Raw genomic sequence first — 14,163 nt, 5'->3', positions numbered from 1 at the left:
TATTGTGAAAATCAATTGTTGCTGCTTCTGGGTGGTTTGTGGAAGCCCTTGCTACTGTTTTTACAATCTTCCTGTCCCAGAATTGGTGGTGGTGTCTGTCCTAAGGATTATTGGTTGCTGATTTGGTAGTGTTCTACCTATTGTCATTCTTCTCGATTTAGATCTCTTCAATACTGTGATCAAATCGATTTACTTGGTGTTGGGATTTTTTGTTAATGATTGTTGGAAGACATTCCTTTTTTGCTGCTGTTTTGTTATCGTTACCATGACTGGGGATAAAGTTTCGACTGTAGCTACCTCTGCAGCTACTCCTTCGACCGATACTGTGAATGTTACCATTAATTCCATCAAACTGAAGGGCAGTTCCAATTATTTGTTATGGGCTCAGGCTGTGAGGGTGTATATCATGGCCAAAAAGAAGCTCAAATATATTACCACCGATCCTCCTACCTCTGATTCTCGTGATTCTGAGGATTGAACGCAAGAAAATGCAGTTATTTTGATATGATTGTGGAACAGCATGGAACCTGATATTGCTGCAAATGTGATGTTTCATACTACTGCCAAGGGTGTCTGGGATGATTTGAAAGACGCCTATTCTCAAGAGAAAAACATGAATCGGGTATATGACCTTTATGAGAAATTGTTTCAGCTACGTCCATCTGGTTAACCTCTCCAAGACTACTACAGTACCTTTAAAGGTCTTGTTGAGGAGTTAAATATCTTTCAGCCCCTCACAACTGACATTGAAAAACTCAAGGCACAGTGGAATGAGTTCTTCGTTTCCAAGTTCCTAGCTGGCCAGGATTCTGATCTGCAAAAGGTTAAGGGCCATATTCTTGCTGGTGAAACCGTGCTTACCCTTACAGATACTTTTTCTCGACTTCAGCATATAGCTTTTCCTGTGAAGCACGATTCCTCTCCCAAAGACAATTCTGCCTTTACTGCCAGTCATGGTCGAGGCTGTGGCCGTGGCTCAGGTGGAGGCCGTAGTGGTGGTGGTCGAGGTAATAGTGGCTCTGGTGGTTTCTCAGGTTACAAACCCCCTCGGAAGTGTACTCATTGTGGGAAGAATGGCCACACTGTTGATTATTGTTGGGACAAACATGGTAAGCCAGATTGGGCATCTCAGACAGCCAATCATGCATTGACAGATGGTGGTCATGATGGTGTCTCTCCTGGTGATTCTCCATAAGGTCCAATAACAGGTGGCAGCTCCACTACAATTCCTACTCGTGATGAATTTTCTCAATTACTATGGCAGTTACAGAGTCTAGAGGCCTCCACTCATACATCCACTGGACCGTCTTCCTCTGCTACTCTAACCCATGCAGGTACACCAACCTTCTTTTCCACTACTACTTCGCCTTGGATCATTGACTCTGGGGCTTTCTCTCATATGACAGGTGAGTCTTCGTTGTTTAAATCTTCTTCCCATAATACTCAGTCTTTACCAGCTATCCTAGCTAATGGTTCTTCTACCCCAGTGTCTGGGCATGGTACAGTATCGCCTTCTTCCTCCCTTACTCTCTCCTCTGTGTTACATGTTCCTCAATTACCATTGAATCTTCTATCTATAAGTGCATTAACTAAGCCTTTACATTGCTCCGTGACATTTTTTCCAACTCACTATTTTTTAGGATCTTCACACGAGGAAGACGATTGGCGGAGGGGGTGAAAAGGATGGACTGTACTATCTTGATTATGGTGCTGCTATTTCTTCTACTGTTGCTGCTTCTGTTGGTGGTGTTACTCCTTTCCAGTGGCACTGTCGGTTAGGTCATTTGTCCTTAGATAGGTTAATTATTATTTCCTTCTTTTAAGTCTTTGTCTAAGATTGAGCGTGAAGCCTGTGAGTTGGGTAAGCATCATCATGCTTCTTTCCCTTCTCGCTCTGTGGGTCGTAGTTCATCTTTATTTTCCTTGGTCCATTCGGACATTTGGGGTCCTTGTCGAGTCAGGAATAAGAGTAGGTTTGCATACTTTGTTACTTTTGTGGACAATCACTCTCGTCTTACATGGTTGTACCTCTTGAAGGATCGTTCTGAGTTTCCCTCTATATTCCAAAATTTTGTTACCACAATAAAAACTCAGTTTGCCATGTTTATTAAAGTTTTTCATTCTGATAATGCCCTAGAATTTGTGCAAAATGAGATTTTTGAATTTTGTTTTGCCCGTGGTATTATTCATCAAACTAGTTGTTCGTACACTCCACAACAGAATGGGGTGGCCGAACGCAAGAATAGGCATTTACTTGAGGTTGCTCGTACTATAATGATGCATATGCATGTTCCAAAGCAATTTTGGTGTAAAGGAGTGCTCACTGCATGTGACTTGATTAATCGAATGCCCTTGTCAATTCTTGACGAGAAATCACCATTTTCTGTTGTGTTTCCCGGGCAACCACTTTTCGGTGACCACCTCGTGTCTTTGACTGTGTTTGTTTTGTCCATAATTTGCATGTTACCACTGACAAACTGTTACCTAGGTCCACTAAGTGTATTGTTCTTGGTTATTCCAATACCCAGAAAGGGTATAAGTGTAACGACCTTGTGGCCATAGGTATTTTATCAGTGCTGATGTTACCTTCTTTGAGGGGAGTTCTTATTATCCATCGCCTCCCTCAATATCTATAGTTGATTGGCATGTTGTTACTCCTCCTCCTGTCCCTATCTTAGTTCACTTCCCTGGTGCTTCCGGAGCACCATTACAGTTTTATCAGTGGCAAGAACGAGTAGTTCCGCAGGATGAGATTCCCCCAGCTCCAACCGTTTCTCTACCTCCACCAACTCCTCCTGGTGAAGCTCAAACTTTCTCATCCTCTGATGACTTGCCGATTGCCCAGCGCAAAGGTACTCGTTCTTGCACTCAAAGGTCTAATGTTGTCTATTCCATTGATAAGTATATTTCTCTTTCCCACCTTCTGTCTTCTATTCACAACTTTGCGCTGTTCTTATCGGCAACTATCATACCCAAAAATCATACTGGGGCTCTTTGTCTTCCTGATTGGAAAACGGCTATGAATGTGGAAGTGGTGGTTCTTTTGTCCCGTAATACTTGGAGTTTGGTAAATTTACCTCCTGGTAAGGACCTTGTTAAGTGTCGTTGGGTGTACACTGTCAAGTACCTTCCCGATGGATCTGTTGAGCGGCTCAAAGCCCGTCTAGTTGCCAAAGGGTATACCCAAACTTATAATGTTGACTATTTCGAGACCTTCAGCCCTGTTGCTTAGTTGAATTCTGTTGGTCTACTTATTTCTCTAGCTGTTAACTTTGATTGACCGTTGTTTCAGTTGGATATTAAGAATGTTTTTTATATGGTGATCTTCATGAGGAGGTTTATAAGGAGAAACCTTACGCAGGGGGAGAATGGTACTCGAGTATGTAAATTGCAGAAGGCTATCTATGGACTCAAACAGTCTCCCAGAGCATGGTTTGAGAAGTTTAGTACCATAGTGGTGTTGTGTGGGTTTTCACAATGCTACTCTGATCACTCTGTGTTTGTTCGTCTTCGTGATGGCAAGTTGGTTGTCTTAGTAGTTTATGTGGATGATATTATTGCCTCGGGTGATGATGTAGCAGGCATTGCAGAGGTAAAGTGTTATTTATAGCAGCACTTTCAGACCAAGGATCTAAGTGCTCTTCACTACTTTCTTGGTATTGAGGTTGTGAGAAGCAGGAAAGGTATCGGTCTATCCCAGAGGAAGTATGTTTTAGATCTTTTGTTTGACACTAATATGCTTGCATCAAAGCCAATGGATATTCCCACGGATCCTCACAAGAAGTTTAGGGTAGATGATGGTCGTCCTCTTAAGGATGTTCACCAGTACAGAAGCTTGGTTGGGAAGCTGATTTCCCTTACTGTTACCAGACTAGATATTTCTTTTATTGTGGGAGTCCTTAGTCAGTTCATGCAGACTCCACAAAAAGCACATTGGAATGCTGCTACCCGCGTTCTTCATTACTTGAAGGGTGCTCTTGGTAGAGGATTGATTTATCGTCCCAATCGGCACATGGATCTGGTTGCATATTCTGATGCTGATTCGGCTGGCTCCGCAGGAGATCGTCTTTCTACCACAGGCTATTGTACGTTTGTTGGGGGCAATTTAGTGTCATGGCGTAGTAAGAAGCAGACTACTATTGTTAAATCCAACACTGAGGCTGAGTATAGAGCTATGGCCCATACTACAGCAGAGTTAATGTGGCTCAGGTCTCTCCTTCTTGAGATGGGTTTTCTGTACCCACTCCAATGAAGATGTATTGTGATAATCGGCAGCCATATATATTGCTAGTACTCCTATCTACCATGAACGGACTAAACATATTGAAGTGGATTGTCATTTTGCTCGTGATGCAGTCATAAAGAAGCTTGTTGAGACTCCGTTTGTTTCCTCTTCATATCAGCTCACTGACGTGTTCACCAAGCCGTTGTTTGCTCCTAGTTTTCGCACTTGTGGTAACAAGCTGAGCATGGGTAACCTATATGCTCCAGCTTGAGGGGAAGTATTGAAAATTAGGGGTATTTTAGTCCTACAACTTTGGGCTTTGGGTCTTTTATGTATTTTAAGTATTTTCTTGTCCTTAGTTATAAGGTTGTACTTGTAATAGGTTAGGGATAATATTGTAAACCTCTAACTTATTTACACTCTTTTTTGTATTAAACTTATATATAGTTGAGAGAAGGGCCAGCAATATTGTACTCCAACCTTTCTATCGCAGGCTGCCTTCTCCCTTCTTCCATCGGCAATGTGTGCCCTCCCCTCTCTTCTTCTACTCCTATCTTCTCTTCTCTACTGATTAGTTAGGTCCTGGTTTGTATCAGGTTTCTTGCTACTTTCGAAGTGATGCAGGTTTATCACCAAACTGGGCTTCTTTCCTTAGAAATAAGTCTAGGTTGGGTTATAGACATGTTGGGCCTTTCGGCCCATGGGTTTTCAATGTAATAAGTCACTTTTATGGACCTAAAGTAGGGATACATAAGTTGCATGCTGGATTAGCCTTATACTTAGTTTATTTTCATGTTTTAGTGTTCTAAATTGAACCGGTTGAACCATTGGTCCAATTTATGTGATTTTAGAATATTCTTTTAGAATAGAATCTTTTTAACTTCAAGTTATATTTCTGGGTCCACACCTCTACACAAATTTTAGAGAGGGAGTGTTTTGTATTTAAACTCAGCCTAGGCTGCATAGGAATTTAGGCCTTTGGCCAATATTGTGAAACCCGGTCAAATTTCTGAATAAATTTGAACTTTTGGAACTTGTGTGATTACAGGTTCCAGCTCTCAGTCTATGATAGCATTGATGCTATAGGCTGCATCGGTCGAGGACACAGAAGAAATACTCGACACACCTATGGAGGACTCCAAGGATCTTTCCCAATTTGCCCTTCTGGAGTCAGAGGACCCCAGTGAGACCCCGCACCAGAGTTACCTGTGCCGGATCTGTTGCCTGGAGACTATGCAGAGGCTCTCCCTCAATTAAAATTATTGTAAGTGTAATTTATATATATTGTTTGTACGACCAAATAGAAATTCAGGGGCATTTTAGTCAAATTGCCCCCGTGGGACCTATTTCCCTAGTGGGGAATGCTGTTCCAGACAATTACCCGTGTTCGGATGACCTTTAATGTCGCCCGGCATCAAGTTATGGATAGAATAGACCAATAAATACAAATTCAGGTTTATAAACTATTTTAGAAATTAGTTTAAATCTAATTTCTGTCCAAAGGACAGAATTGCCTTCTAGTGTTTAAGCTAAATATATATATCAAACCTATTCTAAAATCAACACTATTTACAACTCTAAGCTTAGAAATCAGAAACGAATTTCTCTCTTGGAGAACAAGAAAGAAGAAAGAGGAAAAGAGAACAAGTGAAGGGAGAAGGAGGGAGCTTACCTAAAGGAATTCGATCCTAGTTGATTTTGAAGCTGAGAAGTCTCCATTAGAGCCCTTGGAGCAGAAATTCCAAGCTATCTCATCCATCTCTGCTGCTGTACTAATTAGGTAAGCCCCAACTCCTGCTGCCCTCACCTATACTTATCTAAATTCTCCTCTCAAACCTATCTAGCTGCAGTCCTAACCATGGCAGCCATTGTAGCATGTAAACCAAGCTTTAAAAAATAGAAATTTTATAAGTTTAAACCTGTTTTACTGCTATTGGGATTCAGCCATGCCTGAATCTTCATGGCTGTACCTCTAATGAGCCTAATTGCTGTTTCTAATGGCCAAAACATGAACCCTAAGCTAACTAATTTAGGATTTAATGATGAGATTTCCAAATTTGGAAACCAAACATTAAATTGAACCCCCATTTAGGCTGACCCACCTTGAAATGATGCTAAAACCCCAAATTTGGGCCATGCATGTAAGGATCTGCCCAAATGAAGCAAAAACCCCAGATTCGGACAAGCTCCCGGATGGAGTTGCAAGCCCAAGTCGGATGATCCGGCCCTGAAGCTCCCTGCATCCGGCTGGTCCTTTTTGGTGTCCCTGCTGCCCTATTATGTTAGGAAATGCCCTAACTTCTAGTGGGACCTAATAAATGCTATTTTTACATGTTGATTAGGTCTGTTTTTTGCTGTTTTTGTCTGCTTTGCTGGTTTATTGGAGATTTGGTTGACTAGGGATAGGCTACGCTACAGGTAAGGGGACCTTGACCTTAATTTCTGTGTGTTTATCATTTTAATTTCAATGTTGTGCTGATTGCCATGCCATGCACCATTACAACTATATCTGATGCATATAGTTTTCTAGCTTTGATTTAATGCATTAGAATGCACGTGAGCTAGGCTGCATATGGGCATGCTACATTGCATTGCATTGATATTTTATTTATGTGGAATTGTTGATGGTGGAAATCAATACTCTATAACTCAATCCATGCTTGTATCATCATAATTAGACTGCACTGGGTTAGGTTGATATTCATTACCCAGTACTACGCCCCTTACCAACAGAGGGAGAGGTGTTGGACAACCCATGGTACAGCCGAAGGGACATGCCGTGGTGCCATCTTCTGTCCCATATTAGCGTGTCCGCTCCCTGTGGGAATAAACAGACAGGGTTGGTCTTTGGGGGTCTGTCGGATCCGCTGCTTGGTGTTATGCCGATCTAGCGGGTCCTCACCGTGGTGGTTTTACTCGGGTGACCGATATGTTAATTCCGGGACCGAGGTTAGCATCTATCACCAGTAGTACTTAGACCTCATGAGACTTAGTACTTGTGCTAGGAACATGTTAGTTTAGGGCATGCATCATGGAATTATTGTGTTTGTATGCTTGTACCCCCCTTATTGGGCTCAGTAGAGAGCCCACCCCCGTGGATGTCCTTCTTTTACAGATGAAATTGCTACCGTTGTTGTTGCTGGTTCTGTGGGGACTGCTCCTGATCAGGATGCTTCTCCTACTGCTGGAATTGATACTCCTATCTTTGTTAGAGCACGCTACTTCGTGCTCCTGCGACGACTGCGCGTTCTCCTGAACGTCTAGACTGATCAGGCTACTTTCTTTCTTTTTTTGTGTATAACACTTTTGTAAATGTGATAGTATATATAACTTTTTGGGTTCTTGAGTTACTGTCTTTTTGGGAAACACAACGTAACTGATGTACATACAAGTTCATATGAATATAATGCTATCACTAGTTTTTCCTTATTTATTGTTTTAATGCTCTATTATTGCTTCCGCTGCATTTTAATTCTGATAATTATGGATGAAATTGCGAATACAACACTGCATTTGCGATCCTGGTGAGATTGATTGGGTGTCTGAGACATCCAGTCACACTTGGCCCTTATTAACCGGGCCGGGGTGTGACAAATATAAATAAAGAACAACCGTGGGGCTCCTCTTTATCTCACTGTTTTATGAAATCTGCTCTTGCAAGCTGCTGCAACCTTTCTTCTATTGAAGATCTGCTTTATGTGTAATCAAAGCTGGTGGGATTGGTGTGTGATCCAATTGACACCTTGCGGTGTGAAGCCCGAGTGGTTCGTTGGTGGTATTGGTATTTGATCCAATCGACACCTTGTAGAAGAAGAAGTCCAAGTAGCTGTTTAGTCTTGAGTTAGTTCCATACTCGGTTTATTTTTTTATTTTTTATGTAATTTATGTTCTTAAATTGAACCGGGTCCAAGCTGGTCCAACAAGTGATTCAATTTAAGTGATTTTAGTAGATTTTAGTTATGTCTTTTTATGTTTTAAATTTGGGTCCACTCCTCTCCACAATTTTTAAGAGGGAGTGTGGTGCTTAGATAAGTCGGCTAGAGGATCTTTTCCACTCCTAGTCTGATTAGGACATGGCCTTCTTTACCTCACAGAATTTAGAAAGAACATCTTCAAGCTGCAACTCTGCAACTTTGTCTTCCTTGCTGAAGATTTGTCCTGTGTTTGATCAAGGCTGACAGAATCAGTGTTTGAACCGATTGACACCTTGCGGTGGGAAGCCCGGGTGGTTCGTTTGGTTCTCTTTTGCATCTCCATTACTGTTCTGCAGTCCAGCAATCTGATCTCAAGGTTTATTTATCACCAGCAAATAAGTTCAAATTTCCAAACCCGAGATTCCCCTTTTATTCCCAAGTCCAACATTCATTCCAGCCCAAACCAGCCATGGGAATCATCCCATATTTTGATCAAGTGCTCCCTTGCCCCATTGGAGAACTCGATCCAATTTGTGGCTGGTTCTGACCAGCCGAACCCTAGGAAATCCCATTTCTCCAAAAAACCCTGCTGCCGATTCTGTTTTACACCTCACTGGTTTGCTGAATTCAGTTTATTACATCACTAAATTAATAAATTAAAACCTAGCATTAACCCTAACCGCCATACCTTAAATCCCATAAAACCCTAAACCAATTTAGCTTTTTTCCTGGTTTTAAGCCCTAAATTGAGTCATCCTTTGAAGACAGATTTGGTTTGGTTTCTAGTTTGAATAAATCAAATCTAGAACTACATTACTGCCCTCATGAAGGGAGGAAGACAGAGGACATTGGACAGGCAGAAGGCTTTAAAGTAGTTTGAGGAGGCAATTCTTGAGAGACACCCAGCACCAGTGGATGTAAATGGTAGTAGTGAGAAGCATATGCCTGTTGATGTGGAAACAGAAGCAAAAACGAGACATATACGACTTGCTAGGGTCACAGTATTGTATCAGTATCGACCGTATTGGGCTGGATCAGACGATTTTGCCCATTACATTCCGATATCTTTTTTTTACTATTTTAACCCCCAAAACCATGGTAACACCGATCCGATACCGGCCCTGTATCGCCGATACAGATCGACCGATATGGCTGATCCGATAACGATTCCAAAAACCATGGTTACTCTAGACCACTTGTACCAAACCTAGTAGTAGTTGCTCTACATAGGGTAGAGAAGTAGGCAGAAGCAGAAGCAAATAGAATTCCCTACCATCGATCACAAAATATCAGACCGCAGTAAAAGAGGGTGTCAATGACATCCTTGAGCAGGATCCTACCATCTTCAGGACACACGAAGCATAAGAGGTTGTGGGCTGACTAAAAGGGCAAAGCTGGTGACATTATGTCCAAGTGGTTCTTCTACCATAGTATCCCAGCAAACGCCACTAAGAGATCATACTATCAAAACATATTAGACATTGTAGGGAAGTCAGCCCAGGAATGAAGGGGCCCACAGGATATGAGCTTCTGAATGTCTATTTGCCCCCATCAAAGAGGAGCTCTAGGACTACCCCGCCCCCTAACCATATCAACTTAGTCCACCTAGTAACTACGGTGAGAAAACCTTTGAATCACCTTCACGAACCGATGATATATATCCTTGGTTGGCTTACCTAGAATATGTTGACAATGACACTTATAAGGTTGTTGTGTTGGACTTCGAGCGCTTTTTCAAGCAAGCAATGACATGAGCATCATTTGTCATATAGTTGGAGGAATGGTACCATTAACAACAACAATCTTCAAGTAGTTTTGAGACTCCCCAGAACTCTATGTGGTACTGACATAGGCGTAGAAGCATCAATAGTGGTACTTGTACAGTTCACAGTTGTACTTATTGTCTAGTGTCTACGATGACACTTTTTGAAATTGGTGTACTATTAAATGGCTTTTCTTCATTCTTAACACATATTTCAATTACTTTTATTAAATGTTATGTTTTCTAGTACTAAATTATGTGTAGAATAGGTTATCTAAGAGAAAGGATATAGTAGGTAATGTAGTCCTAGATTGGTAGAAGACCAACTAGGAGCCAGTAAACTAGGATCTGTTATGAACAGGTGAATCGACTAAGTCAAAATAGGGTTTTTGGTGAAATAAGGATTAGGGTTTGATGTTAGGGTTATGTCAAGTTGAGGTAGGGGAGTCTATCAGTGAAGATCGTGAGATATTTTAATGGAGGGAAGTATGCTGATTTGAATTAACAGCAATATAGGGTTAGGGTTTCGGGTTTTTGAAAAGAGTAAAATAGGGGATCTAGGGTTTGAAGAGGGAGGATGGCGCTAGGGTTTGGATCGAGTGCTATAGGGGCAGGGTAGAGAGTTTGATCTAAAAAAGGTAGGATTTTGCTGGCTGGTTTGGTCTGGGAAGAATTTAGGTAATGGGAATGTTGTTCAGTGATGGAGGGGATTTTAGGGTTTAGGTAGTTTAGAGGATTAGATGAAGAAAGGTTAGGGTTGGGATGAATCAAACTCACTATTGTCGCAGAAATTCCTTGGCAGCAGCTTGTTTGATTGAGAAACTTGAATAAAATGAATCTTTAACTAGAACTCGAAGGAAATCTTCAAAAGAACCACCTGGGCTTCACACCGCAAGGTATCGATTGGATCATACACCAATCCTACCAACGAACCACCCAGGCTTCCCACCGCAAGGTGTCAATCGGATCAAACACCCATCTCACCAGACAAACACAAGACAAAAATCTTCAATGGAGAAGAAGAGCAGCAAAAGCTTTTCATTAATATCAAAATTCGTGTTCAATGCTTGCCCACCTTACAACCTTATATAAAAGACTCAAAAATAGACTCCTACATTAAAAAGGAAAGGCCTAACCCAATCCTTAACCTATTAGGTAACTTAAATTGACTAGGAAACTGAAATAACAAAGGAAATAGACTCAAAACATGGCTGGACTTATAGAATTCTAATCCAGCCCAACTTAAATAACAATTAAATTGTCACATGATCACTTAACCAAGTCACATGACCACTAACCAAATAAAAATAAATCTACTAACTAATCCCGTATTTAATCTTATTACCTATAGTTTAGGCCCATAAAATTGGCCTATTACATTTAAAACCCATGGGATCAAAGGCCCAACATGTATATAACCCAACCTTAGACTTATTCCTAATAAAATAAGCCCAGTTTGGTGATAAATCTGCATCAGTAGGATACAACGTACAATAGCAACCTAGGTCTGAAGCTAAACTACTAGTTTTAGTGTGTTTTATTCAATCTAATGGTTTGAATATGTGTAATCATGCTTAAATAGGCTTGCCCTGAAGTTTCAAGGCAAAATTCAACAGTTTAAGCACCAAAATGCACAGATCGGTTTGTTGAACGTTGGTTGGAAGATGCAACAGAAACATAAATTCAGATCATGATTGAACTGTTTTTCTGAAAAGGCATTTAGATTTAAAATGAGGATTTAATTTATGATTTTTTTTTTCATTCTTGGTAAGCAGTTCATGATTCGATGGAAACCAAAATTGTGCAAGGCACAATAGTTGAATGCTGGTCTTATCTTGAAAGTCAACAGAAATCAATTAATGAACTCTGGTGCTGCATTGGCAGAGTAGTAGAAAGTTCAATTAAATTATTCATATACTTAGCCTAGTGGTTGCTTCTCATACAGGGCTTTTTCATAGACACGCTAAGAGTAGTTTCTAATGTTCTGGCTTATAAGCAATGTTGATCCTCCCAGTGTTCAGCCCTTCTAAGTTCTAACCCCTTCTTTTACAGATACAATGCGATTTTTATCTTGTAGTATTTCCTTTTTCTTTCTTTTCTTTCGTGTCATTTCCTTTCACTCTTTAACTATGTCTAGTGAGAATGTCAAATTTGCAGCATCCAGTTGCGGAAAACAATAGTTCATCCAAACATTTAGTCCTTGAACACGAAAAAGATAAGTTCAACATTGGGAGTTACATATCATACCATTCAACATCCACTCAGACTTGTTATGCCTGTCTATCTTTCGCTTGATACTAATCTGCTCCTCTAAAGCTTCACCTCTCAAAGAAATCCTAATATAACCAGACTCCTCTCCGCGTTTCACATAAGCACCAACACTGGAAGCCCTTCCAAGTAGCTGCAAAGAGGCAAACTTCCGACTTAGTTACAGCCCTAAACCACTGAATCATTGAAATTAAGGAGATCAGTGTTCCAACCTGAGGCTCGCCGCCAAGACCAAGGGCGATCGCGCATACCACAGAACTCTTCCCCGATCCATTGGGTCCCACTACTAGGTTGAGACGCGAACCGGGTTTGACTATCAGTTCATCAAATGTCATGAAATTACAGAGCTCGATCTCGATAATGTTTCCCGGCAAGTAATCATCCTGGCCTCTGAAGAATCCAGCAAACGATGGTTGAAATTTTTCATTTAAACCCCAAAAAAAGAGAGAAATTTAAAAACAACATAAAAATGTTCCAGCATGCTGATGCAGCAAGATGAAAGATCAAAAATATCTTCTTCGATCATATTATCAAACCCTAACGTAGATGTGGAGAGAAAATTCCACAAAACCCCCCACAATGAGGACACAAAAGGCGGAAGGTTCTATTTTCCTTTTCGGGTGCAGGCGAATAGATGTTCATACCTGCTGAGTTTGATGCGTTTAGCAGAAGGCTCCATTGAAGATGTTTCGACGATGGAGGTCTAAGATCTTAGCGGAACCCTAGGTTCGTACGACATTAGGATGAACGAAGAGCAAAATTTTCTGCGGAAGGGAAGTGACAACTGGTATTAAAATGGCGGGAAAGCGGTACTCATATGTAAGATAATTTCCGTCCCGTTTGGGTCAGTCTGATTGGGAGGCTTTCAAGTTTCGGGTTGTGCACCAGCAGCAGAACAAAGATTGTTCTTCGTAGCTCAACCCATTGGATTGGAATCTTTTTTGTTTTAGGATCAACAAGAACAACTCAGCCTTATCCGTAGACACGGATATTTGCCCTCCGATCAACTCTATTCGGCTCATATTTGAAACATGTCTAAACTATGCGTGTCTTTTCTCACCACTTCTCCTAAGGTCATTTTGTTGGATATGTGTGTCCATCAAATCCAGTTCAATTCGGCTCAACCCAATTTATTATGTATTAAATATTTCATATATTTTTATTTAATATGATCACATGCGATATAAAATTATGAGCAATGCATGTCCATAAGTTTTACTTTAAACTAGTAGTTATGACTAGGGTTTGGGTTAGACAACCCTTATCATATAGTTGTCGCATTGGGTATGCATAGACATGTTTGATGTCAGGGTACGAATCTGAATACTCACGTGTTGATGTGTGTATTGGTGAAGAATCTTACTTAGTCGATTCCTTCATGTATTACTATCAGATGTATGTTTGAGATAGACATGTGTCACCGAGACCTAGTACTTGAGAGGGCCTTGTCAGTGCATGATGTGAGTGTATTCTTTGGTTTACCAATGACTGCGGTTCAAGAGAACTAACCGGTATTTTGGAAATACATAAATATTATCTGAGTGAAAGAGTCACTCAACATGGTTTCCACTACTCGATTGAGAAACATCACGGGGAGTTAATCTAGTGGTTGGTCAGAGATGAACAGGACCCTGTACCGTTTTGATAAATGGTTTTTGCAAAAACGTATTTTTGCAGATTCTAATCATGTACACAGATACTCCGAGGTGGACATGTACCATGGAATGAGGTTTGGCAGTATTAGTGTACATGCCCTAGATTCCATTGTGGATATGTTATTTAGTGGAGGGTTGGTGCATATTTGATATGCAGGGGTATTTCTAGGATTTGCTAATTAGTAAATTTATTTAAACAAGTATGGGGTTTGATACTAATTATTTAAGGCCCATTAGTGTTTAAATTTATTAATTATAATTTTTCTCTTTTAGATTATGCTTCTTCACTAATTAGAAGCCCACAACTTAAGCCCATTAGTGTTTCAGGTCAAACCAGGA

The 14,163-nt window shown here is 40.7% G+C and overlaps 1 protein-coding gene across 3 annotated transcripts in view; it reads right to left on the bottom strand.

The window, feature by feature from the left end:
- Window positions 1-12,972, bottom strand: part of LOC122641852 (structural maintenance of chromosomes protein 5) — a 103,253-nt gene extending 90,281 nt beyond the window's left edge. For all 3 annotated transcript variants that reach the window (XM_043835166.1, XM_043835167.1, XM_043835168.1), the window contains exons 1-3: window positions 12,814-12,972; window positions 12,382-12,559; window positions 12,149-12,302 (exon numbers count right to left, since the gene is read on the bottom strand). In XM_043835166.1, coding sequence (XP_043691101.1) covers window positions 12,149-12,302; window positions 12,382-12,559; window positions 12,814-12,848 — 367 coding nt within the window. In that variant the 5' untranslated portion in view covers window positions 12,849-12,972. The remainder of the gene's footprint in view (window positions 1-12,148; window positions 12,303-12,381; window positions 12,560-12,813) is intronic.
- Window positions 12,973-14,163: the final 1,191 nt, after the last annotated feature.

Source organism: Telopea speciosissima, chromosome 10 (assembly GCF_018873765.1).
Source record: "Telopea speciosissima isolate NSW1024214 ecotype Mountain lineage chromosome 10, Tspe_v1, whole genome shotgun sequence".
Classification (NCBI taxonomy): domain Eukaryota; kingdom Viridiplantae; phylum Streptophyta; class Magnoliopsida; order Proteales; family Proteaceae; genus Telopea; species Telopea speciosissima.
This window is presented reverse-complemented; position numbering and strand designations above follow the sequence as displayed.